This window comes from Notechis scutatus, chromosome 6, assembly GCF_049901735.1.
Source record: "Notechis scutatus isolate UNSWTSFEM ecotype Mainland chromosome 6, rNotScu1.2, whole genome shotgun sequence".
Classification (NCBI taxonomy): Eukaryota; Metazoa; Chordata; class Lepidosauria; order Squamata; family Elapidae; genus Notechis; species Notechis scutatus.
Genome location: NC_142014.1, coordinates 45,767,012 through 45,791,493, shown reverse-complemented (window position 1 = coordinate 45,791,493; position 24,482 = coordinate 45,767,012). Strand labels below are relative to the sequence as shown.

The following is a 24,482-nucleotide window of genomic DNA, read 5'->3' as shown; positions in this document are numbered from 1 at the left end:
TTTTTGAAGGAAGTGCAAACAAACAGGGAATAATTTTCAAAGGACAGAAAACGAAGAATGTTTTCTACATAACTCTTGTGTTTCCACACAACTACAAAGATTGTTATACTTTTAAGGGCATTTGGCGAGGTGAAGTGCAGCTCATGAAAACTTTTGCCTTTTAATAAAACATGCCACAATCATTGAAAAAATGGTTACCAGGCATCTGATACTTTGTATGCAGAGACCATCTTGGCTCTCCCCCTACAAAGTACAATGAGAAGCACTTCCAGTAGATGAGAATTTGATTAGAATTTAATACGAATACATAGAGCCAGCTAACTTAACTGATTCTGCCTGTTGTGGCAGTATATTTGTGGATTTTAGATCTGGTGAAGCACTTCTTAATCATGACACTAAACTTTGTAAAAAGGAACAGCAGTTTTCGGTGTTTATTTTTTATTTGAGGTTTCTTTCAGATATAAAAAGTCAAAATTATTACATCAAGTCTTTAAAAGAAAGCCATGCTCAACTCAAAATGTTTACATCTTGAATTGTGTTTTTTCTGTGTGTATTTGTACACTTTCAAGAGCACATTGAACAATTGCTTCAAACATTTTAATAGCTTTGGTAGCTTGCAGTAAACATGAGATTTTAATTTTTTGTTTCTTGTTGCCTCTTACACTGCTTGTAAGACATGTTCCCAACTATTTGTTCTCTATAACAAACTTTTGTACATGAAAATCCAAATCTATTTTCATTCTTCTCTGTGGGAGATCAAATGCATGTCACTAAAGAGCAAGTTTTGATCTACATCTTAATTCTACAAGAATATTCCAATACTTTGACAATTTACAGAAAACCATGTTCTTTATTAATTATAAAAGGTTTTATTTTGGTAAGAGGTCTTTCCTATTATATCTGACATATCTGTTGCCCTGCCTATACCTGCAAATTAGTACAGTACAGCTAAGGGTTTCTTTGGATTCAGTTTAGAAGAGGTGCTTTGGAACACAAGCTGAACGCTTGTCCGGCAGCCATATATTTTTCCTAAACCAATTTCAAAGCACTGCACAGTCTGCAAATTATAGAATTAAAGAATGTTAACTTTATTCAATGAACTTATAAATTAAAGAAATCGAACAATTGATATTTCTTATCCTGTGTATCACGTTGCAAGAGAGATATTAGAAATCTGAGGAAGGTGTAATTATTTTAAATTGCATAGGCTAAAGAGATTTGTACATCAGTGTAACTATATGGCACAGCAGCCTGAAGTATTTATAAGCAATCACCTTTCATTTAGTTAGCATAAACTGTACATTTTTACACAGTATATATCGATAAAAAGCAAAATAACCATGCATTACTAATGTGCGGTTTCTATTATCTTAGATTATATTCCAAAAATGTTGAGATGAAGCTGTTAAGAACTACAGACTTGGTTTGCTGTTCATCACTATAATGGAGGCATTTTGTCACTTTTACAACCATATGGCGAACAAACTACTGAATGAATAAATAGAAATGTGGGCCTGAACAGCGAACATACTTATAACTAATCACTTCCCCATCCCAGTTAATACAAGGTTTTTGTATTAAGTCTGCATTCTCGTTTTGACTTTACATAAGACTCTTTGAAACTGATTATCTAAGCTACTAAAGTTTCAAGGTTCTTACCTATGGCAGAACTTAGTATCAATTCTCTTATTACTACTATTTAGGGTCTTTTTAAATGAAAACTCACAACTTTTTTTTACAGATGTTCCTTATTTAAATTCATCCATATGGCACATTATTATTTCCATCTTTCTAGAGGAAAAATTATGACACTTATTTTTAAAATTGCAATAGCAAGTGATCATTTCATAGCAGCATTAGTGTATAGTTCCCACCTGTTTTTAGGCATAACTGTTGTCCCTTTAACAGCTGTGTAATAAAAAAACAGAAAACTCTGCAGATATATTAAAGAAATTGAGCTATTGAAATTCCTGTTTGTTATGTCACTATTAAGACATGAAAGTCATAGGTGGCAACCCAAATGGCTGAACAATAGTATTTACATTACATTTAACTTTCCACTTTACACTTTACATCTGTTGAATTATTTACAGTGAATGTATGTTACATAGAAAGAATGAGAAAAGAGAAATTTTTACAACAGAAGTGGTTGTTTACCTCAACCAATACTCTGTCTTTACAGAAAAATGGAAATTTAGTGTAGATGTTTTTTAAAAATCGTGAAATTACAACCCGTTACTGTTTAGAGAAAAAACATGCATGTTTTAGTGGCAGATATGAAAACATTTCAATGTTTTGATATGACCTGCTTGCCCCCTTTAGCCCCCCGAACAGTTATCTTCCAAATAATATGATTCACATAATCTATAAAACAACTGAAAAAGTTGGAATGGTCTCCAGTAATTAATTAAACCTGCTGGAACAGTAAATAAAGTGAATACTAATTCTGGCAATAAGTAAGAAAAGTGGGGAAAAATGGCATTTTGAGATATCTACCTATTTGGTCGAAATGTTTAACAAGAGCAATATGAAGAACTGATAAAAGTTTTTTAAAAAGCATTGATATGCTGATTTTTTAATAAACATTTTAAAGGAGGAAACTTAACACTGAAGGCACTTCGTTGGTTTCATTGCCTTAACTCCTCCAACTAATTTAATTTTGACCTTGGGAAACAACAATGAATGGGATAAAGCAATATAATTGAGGAAGCTTAAGAAATTGAATTAATTCAAATGTCAAGTTTCAAATTCACTTTTTAAATTAAGTACTATGTTTAAAAATGAAAAAGGACCATTTAAGGCATCTTTAAAAATCCCTGTATGGCTTTGATTTGCCAAAATACATTGCTAAAAAGAGAAAAAAAGTAAGACTGAACATAAAGTATTAATGGACTCAAGATTCTGATTACAATACACACAGATCAGGATCACTAATACATCCCCACTTGTGATGGAAGAACATGAAAAAGTAACTCAGAATTTATCTTATAGTAGATGGTAGCCCAGAGGTTTGTGCTGAAGTAACATAGAGAGAACTATTATCAGGGTGGGAAGAAACTACAGGATTTCCATTGGTAGATGGACACCCAAGTTTCAGTTTTTCCAAATACTCTGCATGTACAGGCTTGTGACACTGAAGGACCTTGATTGCATCCTCAACTTTAAACCATTCTCTCTTCCTTCCTGTGAGGATAGAAAGGTAATATCTTAAGGTTCAACTTGTTTGAAACATAACATCACTAATATTTTAACTTGAGTCATTTAGGTGAGATGGGTGGTGTAGAAATTCATTAAGTAAACAAATTTCTGAAAGTTCCTTAATTTCATTATTTAACAATGTTGTGCATAAAAATATGACTTAAAACACCGTTTGTTTAGTGAACAGTTATGGCGACCATTTTTCACATTTAAGACTTGCAACTCCCTATGGTCACATGTTCAAAACTAATACGCTTGGCAACTGACTCATATTTGTGACCAATGCAGTGTGTCAGGGTTATGTGATCACCTTTTGCAACTCCTAATAAGCAAAGTCAATGGGGAAGCCAGATTCACTTAACTGTTACTAACTTAAGAACTGCAATGATTCACTTAACTTTGCAAAGATTGTAAAATGGGACAATATTCACTTAAATGTCTTACATAGCAACAGAAATTTTGGGCTCAGTTGTGGTCATAGGTTGAGGACTACCTGTATTCCACAGAACATGATGGCCAAAAAGAAAAAGAAAGCCTTCAAAAAGTTAACAAACTTGCTTGTGCTTTCTCTTTCCATAATGGATTTATATTCTGTATGACTTAGGCTTTAAGATCTGTAGCCATTGATCAGCCAATCTTATTTAGTCTCTTTTAAAACTTGCTGATAGTTATCAAATGACTGAATTCTATATTTTAATAGTATGTTGTATAAATGTTTATTATAATTAGTTTTCTACATTTAGGTTTAACAGATAATTAGTACCAATATTAAGAGAAAAACCTTTTATGATTTTTTTTCCTGTCTTTTGCCTTTTTATTCCCAAGTGATTTTTCTGAATGGCTAATGTACTTTAATAAAGAAATTACCTAAGACAACAGTGAAAGACAGAGCTGTTTGCTGAATGACCTGCCAGTATAAGTAGTCTTCAAATTACAACCATAATGGAGCTTGCCCATTTGGCAAGTTATATTAGGTTTGGCCAATGTTAAATGAACTGCCTCAAATAATGACCGGCTCTCCCTCTCTCTCCAGTGCCTTTGTTAAGTGTTAAACAAATGCACGGATCTTTAAGTGGAGTTCAGGGCTGGGGGAGATCCTGGGAGGCCTAGTAAAACACAGGCCCACCTGCCTCAGGCCTCCCCCATCCTGAGATACTCCATGCTCCACTTCCCAACCCTTGGGTGCCTTATATGTTGGCCTACTGCATAGCTGTTTTACCAAGGAGAAATGATGGCAAACAATGCTAGGCATACTTGACTTTCCTAATTCTACCCCTGCTCTTCCTCTTCTCAAGTTGCTCTGCCTTTCTGGGGCAAAAAAAGAACCAGCTCCCTAGCCTTTTGCAGCTTTCTGCCCCATCAGCTGGTTACTGAAAAATTCAGCTCCAAAAGTGTAGTTGATTACAGACTTGTGCAACAAAATGGAGGATGCTGGGTCTTTGCAAGCTTTAGTTGTTTGCCTGACTACCTGACTACAATGGGTGTCAAACTCGATTTCACTGAGGGTCGCATAGGGTTGCGTTTGACCTTGTGGGACTGGGGTGGGTATGGCCAAGGTGGGCATGGCCAGTTTGATGTCACTTGTGTCACAGGCGTCTGTGGTGGGCACTCTTGCCAGTGAAAACAGGCTCCCAAGCTCCCTTTTCAGCCACAACGGCCTCCTGCCAGCGAAAATGTGGGATGTTTCCAGGAGAGCCCCACGGACCAGATCCAAGTACCTTGCGGACTGGATCCAGTCCCCAGGCCTTGAGTTTGACACTCCTGGTCTACAATATAGCCTTTAAGTCCTAGCTGAGTTCTATAGGTGAACAGCTAAAGCTTGCAAAGGCCGCATCCTCCATTTTGTTGCACAAGTCGCTAGTTGGCTAAACTTTTGCAGATTTTTCAGTTCAAGGGAAAAAGTTGCAGAAATATTTTTTTCTTGCTTCTGTTCCCCTACTCTTCACCCTTGAATCAAGGTAAGGTTTTTAAAAGGGTTAGAGATTGGAGAGCAGAGGCAGGGAGTTTAGTTTTGCATCTAATTTGGGGGAGGGGGGGGAGAGAAGAAGGAAGATCAACAAGTGCTCCCTTCCCAGTTTTTGTTTTCTTTATTGAAGAACTGTGGCTTTCTGGGAAGGGAGGGAGTTAAACCAAGGAAAAAGTTTTGAGAAGGTCATCCTAAAGTTGCAGCCTGGGCACACAGAAGTTGCTTTCCTAAAACCTTGCAAAAGGTGTTCAGACTCCTACTGGCCAGCTGATAGGGCAAAAAGCTCTGAAAGCAACTGCCATTTACACAAGGGATTGCTGAGCTGCTTCCACAAGAGAGGCATGGCAGCACTACAGCATCTCCCTGGTCTGTGAAAGGCAAATGACATGGGAGGACTGCAGCCCTTAACTTTGAAACAAGGTTATAAGTAATTTGGGGTATTTGTCATAACTTTGAATGGTCATTAAATGGCTCGTCTTTCTCGAGGATATCTACCATATACATTCTAACCATATGACCAGATTCTGGAAAGTATAAATATATATTTTACTTATACTTTTACGCACACATGCACTGCTGTTTAAATGCATCATCTTCAACAATAAAAGAAGAAAAGGCATGGAAAAATTATATAATCTACAAAACTCTAAGCAAACTTGGTCATTTTGTTTCAAAGTTTTCTTTGACCCTTTGTCAAAGCACATACACACTTTTCTCAGTGAGTTTTCTAAACCTCTTTCAATGTTCTACTTTTTCCTGATGATTCTAGTGAATTTTTGTGCCCATATTTTGCAAGATGGCATACTTATCTGTGAGATCACTACATTTGAGAAATCCTTTAGAATACTACATAATGCCCCCGTTAAACAACTTAGTACCATCAGCAAATTTGGTCAATTTATTGTTTGCCTATAAACCTAGATAACTTGTAAACAAGTTTTACGAAAAAGTAAAATAAAACTTTTTCACACTATTTTGCTATACTTTGAAAATACAGTATAATCTTTAAGCATTTTTAATTTTAAAATTTAAAATGTTCATATATTTAACAAAAGCTTATTGTGAGAAACAAGATTATTGCTTGCAAGCTGGTAAAATCTTCATCTCTGTATATGAAATATTTATGTATATTAGCATCTTAATGAATAAGGATCTTTATACATTTGGAGTTATAAACAGACATACTGTGAAAACCTAACCATTTGGGCTGTGTATGATTTAAGTTGCTGATTTGCTCCTTTGTAACAAACTTGTATACCACACACACACACACACACACACACAGCTTAAATGACATGGTATCACAACTTGAACATTTCCTAAAAATAACATTCCTAAATATAACATTCCAAAAACCCTCATTTTGTTTTAAAAAGTTAGCATACATAAGGTAGAAAAAGTCTTACCTATATTTACTGAATCTTCCCAGTCTTCCAGGATTTCAGTCACTGTAAGAACATAAACGTATGTCCTATGCTTCCTGTCTTGATTCTGCTTTAGTATGAAAAAAGATAACATAAATGTTTAATTTACATCTGCAATATCAGAGATATATTAACATTACTTACATCCTATTTCTCATGGTAAAACAATACTTGAAGTGATTGACATTCATGAATTAGCATAATTCCAAAAAAAGCAAGATTATTCTGAATATGTAGCTTTTAGTTGGTAGGATGCAGGTTTTGATATGATTAGGAATCCAAGCTTTCACAGAGCAGCACGAGCATGCTTGGAGTACAACTGAACTGGGGCTGAACGTGTTGCATATTACCAAAATGTGCGTGATTAAAGACAGGCCTAATCTATATGTACTACCGAATGTATGGGCCCCTTTGATGAAAGCCATAGAAGACTGTAAATTTGAATCATCACTAAAGGGACTGTTGCAAGTCGAGGACTACCTGTAGTTTGATCATACAGATGGAATGATTGAGAAGTTGAAGGCCAAAGAAATCTATAACCAAGGGTGAAGGAATTGAGAAGAAGGGGACTGAAAGTCATGGTTGTATGGAGTTAATGAGATCTTCAAAAAGAGAACAGATGTTTAAAGAACAAAAAATAAGTATATAAAACATTGTAGGGGTATAATAGAAACAAAGATAATTTGTAAAGACAGAAACATCTGTTGAGGTGAATGATGTAAGTGCAAGATGGATTTAACTTTTGTGTTCTTTTAAATGTGATTTTCAATTTATTTGGCTTACTATTTCTTCCTCCACTTCTCTTGCATAATACTGCTCACCCTAATCTCAAAGGAATTAAAGTGATGAGAATGTACATACAGTATGTACAACAAAATATGGTCAATAAGATTGATATTAATGGTTAACAATCATTATAGGAATAAGGTAACAAATTAGAAAAAAGCAAAATGTATTATAGAAGTCTAGAATGAATCTGCAGTATTGGAAGTAATATTAGTTTTCCTTGTATGCTTGGCAACAGCAATATATATGCTACAAATATGGTTCTGTTCTATCTGCTGGCTTTTATTGAATTTGCCAGTGGTCTATGGGATTTAACAGAACATGCTAGGTGCAGGAATTAGAGAAAAGTTCATTATCTCTGTTGTATAAGCTTTTCACAGCAAAGCTCTTCACAAATGCGAAAAAATCTTTCCATGAAGATTTAAAGCAACTTTATTCTGCTTTGAAAGCGGTCTCCTCTTTTGTGGACGTGTGTCTATACCAGATACGTCCACTGAGTCTGCCAGCAAAGCAACGTAGCCATAAATGCATACAAGCATGGACAACCTTGGACTGCTGTGCAAGTCTTCTAATAGCTGTGTCTATTTCATCCACATATTTAGAGAAGTGCTTCCTTTAAATATTCTCATTGCTTTTCAGTAGAGATAGTAATGATTTCAGATTGAATGAATTTCAAAAATAACACCTTTAAAAACTGGTAAAAGTAATATCCCATAGAATAAATATCTTCTCATGTTTGTATTATAATATTGTTCCATTGCTAAATCTGATTAAGAAGTACAACAACTTACATTATCAATTCTTCACCCAAATAATTTTAGATGTTTCTTCCTGCCCTTAATAAGTACAACTACAACTAATTTGTAGAATATATTCACAATAAAATTTTAAAAGGCTCACCTCAAATATTCCCAACAATCTACCAAGTGTTCCTTTTACTCCAGCCTGCAAGAAATAAGACAGACTCTTTTTTAAAAAGAAAAATATTTATAGCTAATCCTTGTATTCCTACAACATAATTTCTGGGACAGATGTAATTGTGAGGAGGAAAAACACCTCCATTTTGCAATTCTAGCAGTTAGGTTCCATTTAGGTACAGAACTGTCCAACAAAGATTTCTATTTAATTATTTTCATTGGACTTACATGCAGGAAAATGTAACTAATAAGGCAGTTGAAAGTTTGAGAAATGTAGCACACTTAAATAGCAAACCAGTTTTGTTCTTCAATAAAATACTTGAGAAGAATTGTATTCTTAAGAAGAACATTTTGATTTCTACATCTTACAAAATCCACTGGCACTATCAAAGGAATATTATATCTCTAGTAGCAGTATACTATTTTCATTCTGGTGAATCTAGCACGCAATCCATTTTAGCACACCTATGGCCTGGAAAAGGAATGTAAGAATGATTCTTTCTAGATTAATATGTGTGTGAAGCATGAGTCCCGCCTACCTTATATACCAGAAGGAATGAATTAATACTAAAGATCCTGAAAAAAAGAGCCACACATTATTTCAAATTGGGAACACTGAATCAAATCATGTTACCTCTTCATAGACTTCTCTAACAGCAGCACCACCTGGTTCTTCTTCAGGTTCCATTCCTCCACCTGGAACAATCCACTGATCTGGGTACCGGCTACTGCTTACTAATAGCACCTATGAATAAAATCACTGTAATTAATATATTTATTTTACCTTTTCATCAAGAGACCAAAGTAGCATGCAACAAATAATATCAGAAATAATAAAGAAAGTAATTTAAAGGCCAAGTTAAAGAGACATTTCGATACTTCTTGGGAAAACCCCCCCCCACCCCAGTAAAAACTGATTGTAACTGCATATATTGCACCTTTAGAAACGATGATGAAGAAATTCCCCACTTGGCAATAAGTAGGTCTTGCAATGACAGCCTCCCCAAACAGACTATAGTGTATCTTAATAATGAAATAGGCAGTCCCTTTGGTAGCCAGGTATAATTTTCAACTGAAGGCTTTAATGGTTATAACCAACAATTTGAATTAAGCCTAACATTCTCATTGTCAAATTAGAACATTTTTATTAGAACGTATTAGAAAATGAGACAGTCTATGAACTTCTGCTGCTTTGAGATTTAAATACTAGAATGGAGTTTGGATAGTTTTTAATCTCTTGCTGCTCTTCCATTCCAATTTCTGATCCTAAAGCAAGCCCATGAATGTGCCAAAAAAAAAAAAAAAAAGACACAATATCTAATTATTAAATAGCTTTTTCCTTGAGAGCTAGAAATTTGAAGGAACATTACAGCTCAGTTGTCCAGAGCAAAAGCAATCATGCTAGAAATTAGCCAATTTATTGAAAATTACACCAGATTAATTTAGTACGTGATATCTTGAACAGGTTTGCCCAGACTCCTTTACTGTACACTCTGATCTCCTATTTCGCACGACCTTGTTAGACTCAGGTCTTCAATCTATAGGGTGGACCTGACTATTTTTTGTGGATTGAATATCATCCTGGTCATGAACATTCTTGTCACTGACCACCTAAACAAATTATTTGGTTCATTCTGAACCTATGGAACTAGACAGAAAATCAGTACAAATATTCAATTAGGGATATGCTGTGTTTTGTAATGAAGCTTTAAAACATACTTCAATTTGGACATGGGTCTGTACAACCTAATGAAGACCTCTTTTAAAAACCTGCATTTTTTCCTGGACTTGCATGGTAGAGCATCTCCTTCTCATACAATTTCAGTTAAGGAAGTGCCAACAAGGTATGATGAAGTGCCTTGGAATAGGCAGAAGTATGCTGTTAACACTCCTTAACTCATATTCATACACTGCTCAAAAAAATAAAGGGAACACAAAAATAAGACATCCTAGATCTGAATGAAATATTCTTTGATCTAAATTATCAATGGAAATCAAATTTAGCAACCCATGGAGGTCTGGATTTGGAGTTACACTCAAAATTAAAGTGGAAAAAAACACTACAGGCTGATCCAATTTTGATGTAATGTCCTTAAAACAAGTCAAAATGAGGCTCAGTAGTGTGTGGCCTCCACGTGCCTGTATGACCTCCCTACAACGCTTGGGCATGCTCCTGATGAGGTGGCGGATGGTCTCCTGAGGGATCTCCTCCCACACCTGGACTAAAGCATCCCCCAACTCCTGGACAGTCTGTGGTGCAACATGGTGTTGGTGGATGGAGCGAGACATGATGTCCCAGATGTGCTCAATTGGATTCAGGTCTGGGGAACGGGCGGGCCAGTCCATAGCATCAGTGCCTTCGTCTTGCAGGAACTGCTGGCATACTCCAGCCACATGAGGTCTAGCATTGTCGTGCATTAGGAGGAACCCAGGGCCAACCGCACCAGCATGTGATCTCACAAGGGGTCTGAGGATCACATCTCGGTACCTAATGGCAGTCAGGCTACCTCTGGCGAGCACATGGAGGGCTGTGCGGCCCCCTAAAGAAATGCCACCCCACACCATTACTGACCCACTGCCAAACCGGTCATGCTGGAGGATGATGCAGGCAGCAGAACATTCTCCACGGCATCTCCAGACCTTGTCACGTCTGTCACGTGTTCAGTGTGAACCTGTTTTCATCTGTGAAGAGCACAGGGCACCAGTGGCGAATTTGCTAATCTTGTGTTCTCTGGCAAATGCCAAACGTCCTGCACGGTGTTGGGCTGTAAGCACAACCCCCACCTGTGGACGTCAGGCCCTCATACCACCCTCATGGAATCTGTTTCTGACCGTTTGAGCAGCCACATGCACATTTGTGGCCCACTGGAGGTCATTTTGCAGGGCTCTGGCAGTGCTCCTCCTTTCCCTCCTTGCGCAAAGGTGGAGGTAGCAGTCCTGATGCTGGGTTGTTGCCCTCCTATGGCCTCCTTCACGTCTCCTGATGTACTGGCCTGTCTCCTGGTAGCGCCTCCATGCTCTGGACACTACGCTGACAGACACAGCAAACCTTCTTGCCACAGCTCGCATTGATGAGCTGCACTACCTGAGCCACTTGTGTGGGTTGTAGACTCTGTCTCATGCTACCACTAGAGTGAAAGCACGGCCAGCATTCAAAAGTGACCAAACTATCAGCCAGAAAGCATAGGAACTGAGAAGTGGTCTGTGGTCACCACCTGCAGAACCACTCCTTTATTGGGGATGTCTTGCTAACTGCCTATGCTTTCTACCTGTTGTCTATTCCATTTGCACAACAGCATGTGAAATTGATTGTCGATCAGTGTTGCTACCTAAGTGGACAGTTTGATTTCACAGAAGTGTGATTGACTTGGACTTACATTGTATTGTTTAAGTGTTCCCTTTATTTTTTTGAGCAGTGTATTTTTATAAGCTTAACTACAGTGTGTGAGCCAAGAAAAAAGGGTATTTTCTTTAAAGAGATAATTGACAGGTATAATATGGACACTTATGCATTTCTTGATTTTAATACAAAGAAGACTCCTATTTTCACTAATAGATAAGATTTTGATACCAGTCAATGTTGGTCTCTGACATTATACAATTATGTAAAGTTTGGATCTTTAAAAGTAGCACTTCATGTAAGTGCACTGCAATAAGCACACTATACGCTTGTATATTTGTTTCCAACTCTAATGCATTAAATATAACTAAGCAGATGCATTTCTTGGTATTATTCCCACCTAAAATATTAGGGAACAATATCATAGTTCCCAAACATAAATTCAGATTTTTTAAAAGTCAAATATGTTTTCCAAAATGAAACAAAATCCTATCCTCAAGCAAGGGTTAGAACGATATATCCTAGTATTTGGGAGCTACTTCACTCTATATACTTCTGCTTTCTAATATTTTCATTATTCAAACTACTTTGTCTTATCTGAAAAGCAAAGAAATGGTCAGTTCTTACAGAAAAAAAAATCTATGGAGCACTATTGACCAGTTTCAGTTGTCTCCTAACTCCACTTTGTGAACATAAGAAGTAAAACTATTGTTAATACAGCATTCCAAGCTTATGTTGTATAGTCTGCAAAGACATCAAAGCTAGTGAATCAAATGCTAATAGGTCTAAATCAAGGGTGTTAAACTCATGTCATCACGATGGTGTTACGTGACGTATTGGGACTTTTCTCCCCTTTGCTAAACCAGGCATGGGCAAGGCCAGCACGTGACATATCCGGCCCATGGGCTGGGAGTTTGACAGCCATGGTCTAAATAAACTACTAAGTCCCACTCATCCAATTCCCAAGAACCAGATCTGTGTTAATTTCAAATATCAGAGGAAATCCTCCTGAGCAATGGGTTCCCCATCACTAGAGATTTTCAAACAAAGGGCATATGTGTTGAAGATCTCTGCCTTGGGCAGAAAGCTGGATTAGAATGTACCTTGTAATTCCATGATTCTAATTTTATATTTTATATGCAATTAAAACAAGTCACCAACTGCTCCAGCTTCTCTTTAACATTAGGGTCATGGGGCTGCTACATAGTATAGGAAAGCATTAGCAATCCATCCAAAGAACTGTAAGAAGGGCCAAGGGTAAATTTTCTTCACTGCACTTGCAACCATGAAGATGGTTGGGGTCAGATTATCATAATCCATTAAATCAGAAAAATGTTTCTAAACCTGTTTTAAATTTAAAATCTGATGGTGAGTTTTTGTAAGATCAAAGCAGCATAAAATAACATTTATCTAGAAGAAAGAACACATAATTTTAAATTAACAGATAATTTTAAAATAAAGATGAAATATAAAGAGCTATAAAGAATTAAATTATTTACATGTTTACATAGTTGTCAAGCCACAGAAAATTCATTGTTTCAACTATACTCTCTTGTTTATGTCAATTTGGCTGTTTCGTACCAGGACAGTGGGTCAAAATTTTCTAGTCACAATAAGGAATTCTACGAATTGCCACTTCAACAATTTCATACTAGGCTGTAGAAAACTGGTTTGCACCATTAATAATCTATTTTCTGCCGAATAGCAAGTTTCTTCTTTTCACTAGTTACTATTTTTACATTATATTCTCTTACACACCTAATCTTTAACCACCTTAACAACAAATTATATCCATGCAAAATATTTTAACTATTGTTAGATACATCTGGCATTAAGTCCAATGGGAAATAAAGGTATCAAGTATCAACTAATGTAAATGAATTCAGCCATGTATTGTACATGGTTTGTATTGGATTTTTAAAAAAATAATGTATGATTTATTTTCTATTTCTTCTCAAATAGCAGTACAAATTAAAAAAATTTATTAGTAAAATGAAATAACTTTTAGATATATAGCTAAGCATGGTTTTAGAATAAACTGGTTAATCTGTCAAAAAAAAAAACTTTACAGTTTATACTACATTTTCTTCATGATTATAAATTTTAGTGCTTCTGAAGGATATTCATCACATTTAGATGTGGTCACAGTGAGATACTTTATTGTTTTTAGACTTCTACTACCTTATTTCTTCAATTATTTTAAGTTCATTTTTCTCCCATCCAACAGAATTTTATAATTATATCCAAAAACATGTGTCTTCATCAGATGAAACTTTTTTTTCCAAATGAAGGAAAACATGTTGTTGTATTCATATGAGTGACCATCAACAATAATGAATCTGATTTTTCCGGATGAAATAATCCAGTTTAGTGAAAATGTTTCATTCAGCATTTATATTGTTCAGCCTGTGATCAGACATCCCAATTACTAATACAAGGAAGGAGTCATTGTTTGGTTTGCTTGAAGCTTGAAAATATAAATTTGTACTATTATGTAAGATTCAAATCCATGAACTATCAAAACATGCCAGTGTTTTCAGTAACAGCACCTAGCTTAATGGAAAAAATGTAAGCAATGGAAGAAATTATTTGTATTAAGATTTTTATAAAAACTTAATTTGCATTCCTTTAGTCAAAATCAGTTTTCAAAGCATAAGCAGCCTTAAAAATGAAAGTATTAATTTATCATGAATTTTTTATAAAATAACTGAAAGGAATCTTTTAACCACTGAGGCTTTTTTTGCTCAGTGCAGAAACCCAGTTTAAAGCATGGCTAACTAGCTTCTCTTGAACTTATACAGGAGAATCCCCCACTTTCTTTGGGAAGTGGTTTTATTTTTGACCTGTTTTTACTGTGAAGAAAAAGCATCAATATGGTGCGCTTTTACATACCTTGGATTGTATACACTTGAATATACTGTTGAAGTTTTCAAGAAAAAATGTACTCCATTTTCTTAGTCTCTCCTCACAAAATAGAATTTCCAGCAGACCTTTATTATTCATATTGTTCTTCCCTGAACTTATTCCAGTTTTAAAAATCTTAAAATGAATATTCAGAACACCTGAGGAAGGATTTGGCTAATGAAAATGTTACAACAATAATTACCTGTAATTTGGAATATAATTATCTTGTTATGCCAAATAGGCCATCAGGTTTTTTGTTTAGAACTATACTTTTAATCAAAATAGTTTGAATACAGTATATTATATATCTTTCAAAAGATGCTTTGGCTATCTAAGAACTATATAAAACTGGGTATGTTAAAACTACAAGCAAAAAGGTGCTTGAATTGATTCCACATGTATCTAGTTTTAATCCTATTTGGATAAATGTCTTGGAACACATTTAGGCAAATTGCTGTTTACTTATAACCTTTTGGTATATTCATGTTTAAATGTCTGATTGGGAATAAAGCACAGGGTGCATATGTAATATTAAAAAGTTACTCACAGTCCCACTGGAATCAAGTCTAATGAAAACTTTTGTCAAAATTTTATTCCTCAGCAAACTAAAGATTCTTCTAAGAGCGAATAATCACCACAACCCTGGATTCAAGTCACTCATTTGTTGCTCTTCCACAGCAAATTATTTGCACACTATTTTTCAAAGTTTGAGGGAGAAATCACAGCACTGTAAAACACAAAAGAAGCTATGTTCAGTCCACAGTACTGGACATGCCTATCTGTGGGAAAGGGAAATGTCTAAGCATTCAACTTTTTTGTTCTCAAACATCTTTTTCATTTAAAACATTATTTGTTCTAGCGACATTCCCATGTTATTTCATAACAGAATACATGAAGCAAATATTACAAACTAGAATCACTTGCTATGAATAAGTCATAATGTGGTATCTTTTGTGCAATGCATCAACCCCTATGGGAACATACACTATCTATAGATTCTGAAATGAATGCAATATTAAACATGGTTATTTCAATGAACTCTAGAAATCCAGAACAAAGTTTTATCATTCCACAGAATCTGATAAAAATGGTTCCTTTGGCTATTATGAGGACTATACAGTATAGCCTCCAAACATAATATTCTCATTGTATTTATATTATAATTATAGATCATCTAAATCCTTTATAGAATTCATACATATCAAAGTAAGGATGAAAAAAAATTATCTACACATTTGCAGCCTAGGCAAAATAACCATAGTCACCCCCTGTTTTTAAGCCCACAACTATTGCAACTATTTCCAGTTCCATGCATCAACTACTAAAGTGTTTCCATATTTCAATCCAAGCAACAAAGGCACAGAAAAACAATGTGGCTTAGCATAGTATTATGTTATTACTTGGCAAAATCACATTCTAACATAATGATGCCCATGTATCAGGAGAAAAATGACAACATTCCAGAAAGGTCAGACAAAGCTCAGGTGCATTAATTAATTAATCCAGAGTTTTCACAGATAAGAGGCAAGGCTTTTTCTACTGCTACAGAAATTCATACCATTTCATGAAAATAATTCTAATTTAATCTAAATGATGCACAAAGAGTCATAAGATAAGATGTTTTGTCATACTATGGTTTCAGCCACAAAAGTTAAATTTAAAATGTTAAGAAGTGCATCTTTATACAAAGATATCCTATGAGCACCGCCCCCTAGAGCCGGAAATTACTATAGCATGTATGTGTGAGGGGAACCTTACCTTTACCTATTTACCTATATAAAATACATACATACATACATACATACATACATACATACATACATACAAAAAAATAAAAAATTTCAATCCTGTTGGACATTCAGAAATAATCCTTTACATTACTGGGAACAGTAAGTTTTAGCACTTCTGCAAAAGTCAAATGAAAATCACAAAGAGTTTCTTTCAAGGAACAAGCATGATACTATTATGCTACAACTATCTTTAATTTGTTTTTAAAGCAATTTGGTTTAAACATTTTTCTTAGCGCCTACAATTTTTTTGCTTCCATCATTACTATTTAGACTTATTTCGCAGAAATGAAAAAGGACACAGGATTTGGCATGGAAATAAACAGTCCCTTTTGAAGTTTTCTGAAATAGAACATCTTTTTAAAAAGGGAAGTGAATTGCTTAAGAATTACTAAGCTTCTTCTAGATTCTAGAAGACATAAGATTAGACGTTTTTGCTACATTCCTGAAAACATAACATATTTCTTTATCTTTACTAAATACTTGGTCCCTTGTTTTTTGTCTAAATTTTATGAAGCGGGTCTGCCAAAATACTCAGAAAAGTAAAACTAATTAGTGGTAAGGTATGCTATAGTTATGGTGTTTTTTTTCCCTTGAAAGTAAATTACTGAAGCTTATACACTAAACTTGCTGAGTGGTTTACTTTTAGTACAACAGCTCCTCTACAGTTTTAAGATTGTCTGTGGAAGATCATATTGTCAAGACAATAGGTATGCTAGATTCTAGCAGTATTTTTACTCCTATCTTCAATGGCTCCACAGATGAACTCTATCACTCAACTTTTTGTGGGTTTCATGGACATACTTACAAATGAATACAAGTAGCTGTAGCCATGCTTAATTTTTAGGTTTTATGAATACTTTTGATGCAATACTACTCATTCTGAAGGGCGGGGAATGATGCTGGCATTTTGTGATGTAGCATGTTCACTTGAATAGGTAGGAGTGATACATGGATCACTGATCCATGTAGTCACACTGCAGAGTACACAATATTTTAATTAACAACACATTGAGCTCCTTAGGCAACCTAATAAAATGTTTTTATAAGAAGGCCTGTGTCTATTCTTTTTAGATGGCAGAGTTCTAAATATTCAAAGTGTAATATGATAGGATTTCATGATCATCCTCAGTAGATGGTTTGGTAAAATATCAAAAAATCTAATGTACTCAAGTCCTTTTTAGATTCAAGACTTTTGCAATAATTGTTTATGTAAATATATCTCTAAATAAGCTATCCCACAGCCATTTCCCAAATACTGTAACTGAATTTCTTCCATGTATTGTAAATGTAAATTTTAAAATCCACTTTGTAATAAAATCTATTAGTATGTTAGGAAAGGTGTTCAAATGGTCAGATACATTACAATTACCATCACTAACAATAACATGCTATAACATTGGTGGGGGGAAAAGAGGAAATACATACAAGAAAACCAAAATCCTAAAAGAGTTATATAACTATAGGCATAATCAACTTTAAATTCTTGCTATTTTGTACAACTAGAGTCTAGCAATATCAAGTTTTTCGCCAGTAAGATATAATAATACTGGAGGGCTAAGAAAGTGCATTATATGCTGATTGTGTAAACCGCTTAGAGAGAGCTGTAAAGCACTGTGAAGCAGTATGTAAAGCACTGTGAAGCAGTATATAAGTCTAAGTGCTATTACTATTATGAAATTATAGCAAGTTCATACAGTTAGGCCTGCTTTTGTAGATTTGCTTATAGCTTATATGACAAGAATACTATATGACTGCTATATTATACAGAAATAGTATATCTTTTCTTCCATCGTCAATTTCAAATTTCAACTAACACTTGCTACACATTAAAGATGTAGAGAAATATTTATTCATATGCTGTACCTTAATAGCAGAGAATCAAAATGTTGTTAGAAAATTATCTGAAATTGTTTCTTACACATAACTTAGATAAAATAAGGGACACACAGTATACCAGCTTGTATTTAAATGTATCCTCAGTAGACCTTTATAACACTTTGAATAAACCTGAGAAGTGACAGTTAAAAGTTATAACGGAAGGAGCAGAATTTTTAAAATATATATTAGCTTCAAAAAACAAGGATTAATTCAACAGCAATTAATCAAATATTGAGATTTTAGGGATTTTTAAAACGTTCCTTCAGGTATCATTACCAACAATACCCTTTTTTGCATACCCTTTTTTGTCAATGATGGTAGTTCTTTGGAACTGCTAAAACCTTTCTAGTGGTTTGATATATTATCAAGAATGGTTACCTCTGGAATACAAAGAATCCTGACATTCAGTAGATGACATCAACGTAACATGGAAAAGCCTGACTCTTTGGTCACCCATATATTTGCAACCAGTTGTGGTATATCTAACTAGATTAGTCAAAGGAATTTTGCACATATTTGTACTTTTGAAGCAAAATACTGCTTTTCAAAGTGCAGTAAAATTACACTGCATTATGTATTATTCAGTTTCAACTAGTACTTACAATATATATGAAAATAGATCCATAGATTTTAATCCAAATATTTATTTAAGCACTTCATATATACATACATACATATACATATATATATTTATACATACATATATACATATACATACATACATATATATAATCATGCTTCAAGTCAATTTCTTATCTTTGAACTACCTGGTTTAATTTAACAGGAAATGGTGGGATGTTTAGTGCTCTTGGTCGTTTGCTTGTAGATGTTTCATCACCCATTAGTACATTGATGTTACCCAATTGGGTAATGACAAGTGTGGGAGCAAACGACCAAATTCAGAGATCACCAAAATCTCCCCAGGGTTACAGTTATTTTCTTCTATTAGTAATAGAAAGGGTATTACAGGTTTTACAGGGCCATTCGGAACACATCAGACAGCGACAAAAATGGGGCAGGAGCAAGTTTCATAGATTACGATTGCATAAATAGGAACTACCGCCGCCTACCTGTCTGTTTGAGAAGTCAGGGGAGGAGGGAAGGGGCCTTTCTGTGAAAACGGCGGCGGCCGGTCTCGAAAGCAACTTGATCGCCCGACTCTAAAGAGGTCGTTGAACTCGGCCCTTGCTGTTTTCAGAGACAGCCAGATCAGGCCGGCTAGCAACAGTGCTGAAAGCACATTTGATTCTGACCTCACACACGGGGGGGAGTTGACCTGCAGCAGTCTCTCATACACGTGGACCCTTCGTGTCGCTCTCCCCTCCCCAGCCCTCGCTGCAGCTCCCCAGGTCCCCTAGCGAGCGCTGCCCAGCCGCCTCTGCCTACCCCCACCGGCCACCCGCAGCCCCTGCGCTCCAAAAGCCGCGGGTTGGGCTGGCCTCGGAAAGGGTCGTTTCGCAGGCAGCCAGCTCTTGGCTCCCCGTCAGCCACGCCGGCGAAGGAGCCGGGCAGGGACCGACGGGGCTCGCAAGGGGGCGACAAGGCAAATCCTTCCGGCAGACACCCGCACACAAAGGAGCCGAATGGACCGACGGCCGGCGGGGAAGGAAGGAAGGGGCAAGCGGGCCTGGGCGCGGCAGCCCCGACTCCGAAAGGGAGCCTGCGGGCGGGCAGGCGGGCGGGGGTAACCCCGACTTCTTTCGTTCTCCTCCAGGCCACCCGCCACACGCCGCAGCCGACCAGAACCCGGCTCTCCTCACCTCATCCTCCCTCTCGCTGCGGAAGCACAAGCATGCCGCCCGCTTCTTGAAACCCTCCCGGTCGTAGGTCCGCGTCTGGTTTGGCTTGAATTTCATCATAGAGGCAGGAACAACAACGCCGCCGCCGCCGCCGCTGCCGCCTTACTCCAGCCCCCGGCACGCCCGCCCGTCCGTGTGGGAAGGAAGCGAACGACGAGGGAGGCCCCGGTGGCTCCCCTTCTCTCTTCGGTCCAACCCGAAGACCTCGATGGGGCGAGAGAAGCCTTTTTCCTCCTCAGGAGGGAGCAAAGGGAGCGCCCCTCAGGGGGACACAGCGCCGCGCACAGCTGTGGCAGTGGAGCTGGCGACACCGCGGCCACTCAGGAACCCACGCCGCGCCATGGAGCCCCGCCGCCTGTTGTCTCTCCTGGTCGCCTCGGTCTCTCCAGAAGCGCTGCAGTTGCGACCCGGCCCGAGCGCTCCCCTCCGGCCGCAGCTCCTCCCGCTTCACTCAGTCCCTGTCCTTCATCCGGTCCCCAGAAAGCGCCGCTTCTGCGGCGCTGTATCCACTATTTAACTGTAACTCACATTCCTCCACCCGCCCGCAGCCTCCCGGCCTCTCGGACTCAATGCGCAGGCGCCGGATCCGCCTCTGAAGGGCGACACGAGGGAAGAAAGGGGCTGGGTCGAGGTTGAATTAATTCAGGGAAGCTGAGGGAGGCGGGGAGGGGGCCGGGAAAAGGGCGTGGCTAACAGCTATCGCCCACCCGCTCTTCCTCGGACGGCCTCAGACTTCTCACCGTCGTTTGGCTGCGAAAGAGCGAGAACGATGCGAGTGAATAGAGGGCGTGGCTTTGTGGAAGTGGGTGGGTGGCGGCGCTACCGCTCCTTTCTCTCCTCCTAAAAAGCTCTCCAGGCTCCGTTGCACTGTAAGATCCATTATCCGCATCCACTGTTGTTCTTCAGGGTGGAAAAGATCGATACGGACAGCGCTACTGCGCCCGGAGCTAGATTAGCCAATACTACATAAGACAATTTATTTCGTAATCTTACGCACGCTGTGGTTTCATCGCACCTAATTTTCTGCCGCGTGAAAAGGTGAATGAATTGGAAGAAGTTGCCCTCTGACAAAGCTTTTTTTTTTTTTTTTAACTAATTCCTGGGCTCATCTTCCGTTGGTTATATTTGCACAGCGTGCGAACCCCTGATTGTTTACTGAACAGAACAGAACAGAATAGAATACTTTATTGGCCAAGTGTGATTAGACACACAAGGAATTTGTCTTGTTGCAAATACTCTCAGTATACATAAAAGAAAAGATACATTCGTCAAGAGTCAAGAATCATAAGGTAAAAACACTTAATGATAGTCAGAGTACAATAAGCAATCAAATCATACTAGGAAACAGTCAATATAGATAGTAAGGATACAAGGGACAAAGTTACAGTCATACAGTCACAAGTGGGAGGGGATGGGTGATAAGGAGTGATGAGAAGATTAATAGTAATAGTAGTGCAGACTTTGTAAATAGTTGGACAATGTTGAGGGAATTATTTGTTTAGCAGAGTGATGGCGTTTGAGAAAAAACTGTCCTTGTGTCTTAATTGTTCTGGTGTGCAGTGCTCTATAGCATCAATTCAAGGGAAGGAGTTGAAACAGTTTATGTCCGGGATGTGAGGGGTTTGTAAATATTTTCACAGCCCCCTTTTTGAAATAACCTCATTGCCTGGGTTTGCACCACACACTAACCAATCACATTTAAACCAACCTTGAGAGAATCTGATTTATGCCAGCCTAACTCTGCTTATGCTCAATGCTGCAAATGCTGCAAGTTGTCCACAAGTTGTGAAACAATTTTTAGACATCCTTTTGAGATTATCAATTTTATAACTTGTATCTGGGCGCGTGGGTTTTCAGCTTCTGGATTCTCAGATCTTTTGTAACTTGCTACAAGTTGCAGAATAGACTGAAGAGAGGTGTAAGGTATCATGACTCAATAATATTTAGCATGCAAGGTTAAAAAAGAATGACGCTATGCATTTATTTCCTCCTTTAAGCAGGAAATGACTCTAAATTAGATAAATTTTTATGCAGCATATTCTTACACTGTTAGTAGATACATTGAAGTAATTATTAAACAAGAATTATTACTGATTACAAAAGTTATTGTTACATATAATTACTTGCTTATTACAAAATAAAATGAAATCACATGACGATAAACAAAATACTGTGTTGGGATTAGGTGGCTTTTCTTTAAGGTAATATGGCCCTTGATCAAGATCTATTTATAGTTATTACTGGTTCCACCATGACCTTTTCCCAACTTGGAACAATGAAAAGTTTTTGTATTCAAAATACTGCAAGGAATGCTGTATTCATTGTTGCTTTTGTTTTTTTGTTTTATTAATGTACTGCAAAGGATCTTACACAGCAGGTATTTGGAAAGGAAGTCAGTTCTAAGCTGAGCAGAATCATTGGTATGCTATGTTCACAGTCACACAAGCTGCCTTATGCAGGTTTTTTTGGGGTTAACATATGGACTCAGACATTGTTAATTTATACTATAACACACATGCAAAACCAGCCAATGGTTTCTCAGTAAACCCTTGGTAACAAATCATGTGAATGGGTTCACTTAGCACAATAAATAAAATTATAGTTGGTTACCTTGTAGACCACTTTGTGCTATGAATTAAAACATTGGGGTTAATTCAGCCATCAACTACTAGTATGTGGTGTGAATATAGTCAGTGTGAACTACTTCAAAAAACAAACTCTAAAGCAGTGTGGCGTATCAGGACTTTTATCCCCTTTGCTAAACTGGTCATGGGTGTGGCCAGCATGTGACGCATCTGGCCCATGGGCCGGGAGTTTGACAGCCCTGCCCTAAAGGGTATCTAGTTTTGGAAATCATTTCTTATTCATTTAACTTAAGCTTATGTGCAAAAACATACTTGGTTAAAATACAGTGCAGAAAGCATCAAGGACAGAATCCACCTATACCTATACATTAGTTACCTAATGTATATTTATTTATTTATTTATTTATTTATTTATTTATTTATTTGCCAATTGTTTACAAGATATTTGTAGTTTAGAAATTGTCTTTTGGCCTACCTTTTCTTAGAGCAATAGATATCCCACGTGGAGTTTCCCCTCATTTGTCTAACAAAAACAAGTTGCAGTGTAGGTTAGGCTGCTAAGTAGGATCTGATGGACACATATTTCTAAGCAACAATATGGTGTTTACTTTTGCTTTGGTTACTGTGCGAACACAACCTAATCTCGTATATCATGGCTTTACACTATGCATGAACCAATTTGTTATCTCATACAAAATCAACCACTGAGTTCCAAGGTTCAGTAGGGACTTAAATCTGCATCTCTCCAGTCATAGTCCAAACTCTTAACTACTTCCTATTGAGTTCATTCTGTGACAAAGAAATTAGTCTCTTACTAGAAGAATAATTGACAGCAAGATACCTGACTACCTTCATTGCTGCAATAAATACCTTTCATAAATGTTTAATAAAAATCTAACTACATTACATTCTTGTTAAGTTTGAGATATTTACATGATTATAGGAATCTAATTTGAATCAAAACCTGAATGTATTTTAATGCATGATAGGCCACCCCATAGCATGGCAAAAATTTTAATGTGTAGTTTATAATTTAGCACAAACATAATTAAAAAAAGATAACAGTAAAAAATTGTATGGGGTAAACTATATAATGCAAATTCTTAAGATATATTATTACTAATTACTTGCATCATTATTCTATACTTGGAATACTTAATCAGTAAAACTATTATTGTATTTTATAACATATTTCTACAATAGCTTTGGAAGATAAGTAATATTCTCTTCAAATCTATGTTTAAGTCTAGCAATATTTTAGAACCTCTTTGCTGGTTCAACATTCTGTTCCTTCTGAGGCTAATCCAATGCCCACAAGTAGAATATGGATGTCATCACATCTTTATGCCTTTTGTACCACAGTTTGAGGTAATTCATAGCTATCATGCATGCGTAATGTATATTAGTTGCATTTGGATACTCATCTATGAGTTGCACTGTCTCCTAACTGAAGCAAGCTTTAAGCAACTACAGTATTTTTGTGCCAATTAGTCTGTGTGTAAACAACACGGGGTGAAGTAATGTCCAGTAAAGTCTAGTGATAGTATTCATTATGTTTCTGGAACTTCCTGTTGTAGCTTATAACAAATCCCTGTACATCACCCATATGAATAATGTCAATGAATGTAATGTAATTTGATGGTTATGGAAAGCATCCCATTCTTAAGCACCTGATTTAAATAAACAAAACAAAATCAGATATCATGCCCTGTAAATATTCTTTTAGATCCTGGTACTGCATCCAAGTTGCCAAATTTTTTCCCTAAGCTGACAGCGTGACATGACATGGTTGGGAAATGTATGATTGAACAGTAATTTGGAATCAGGATATAATTTGTACAAAAGGTTCACCCAAAGTTCATATGCAAAAGAGGAATACATGAACAAGAATGTTT

General features: G+C 36.9%; 1 protein-coding gene across 8 annotated transcripts; it reads right to left on the bottom strand.

Moving 5' to 3' along the window:
* Positions 1-421: 421 nt before the first annotated feature.
* NUDT4 (nudix hydrolase 4) lies at positions 422-20,615 on the bottom strand. Of its 8 annotated transcripts, none has more exons than XM_087968100.1 (6): positions 19,964-20,615; positions 15,083-15,262; positions 8,926-9,036; positions 8,275-8,319; positions 6,571-6,655; positions 422-3,183 (listed from the first exon to the last, which is right to left on the bottom strand). In XM_087968100.1, the coding sequence occupies exons 3-6, from the start codon at positions 8,977-8,979 to the stop codon at positions 2,981-2,983; spliced, it is 387 nt and encodes a 128-aa protein (XP_087824226.1). In that variant the 5' UTR covers positions 8,980-9,036; positions 15,083-15,262; positions 19,964-20,615; the 3' UTR covers positions 422-2,980. The 8 variants fall into 8 exon arrangements, with proteins under 8 accessions (XP_087824226.1, XP_026549557.1, XP_087824224.1 ...); XM_026693772.2 differs by having other exon boundaries at positions 6,571-6,658; positions 19,964-20,570; XM_087968098.1 differs by lacking the exon at positions 19,964-20,615 and adding an exon at positions 19,274-19,720 and having other exon boundaries at positions 6,571-6,658.
* Between the last annotated feature and the right edge of the window lie 3,867 nt (positions 20,616-24,482).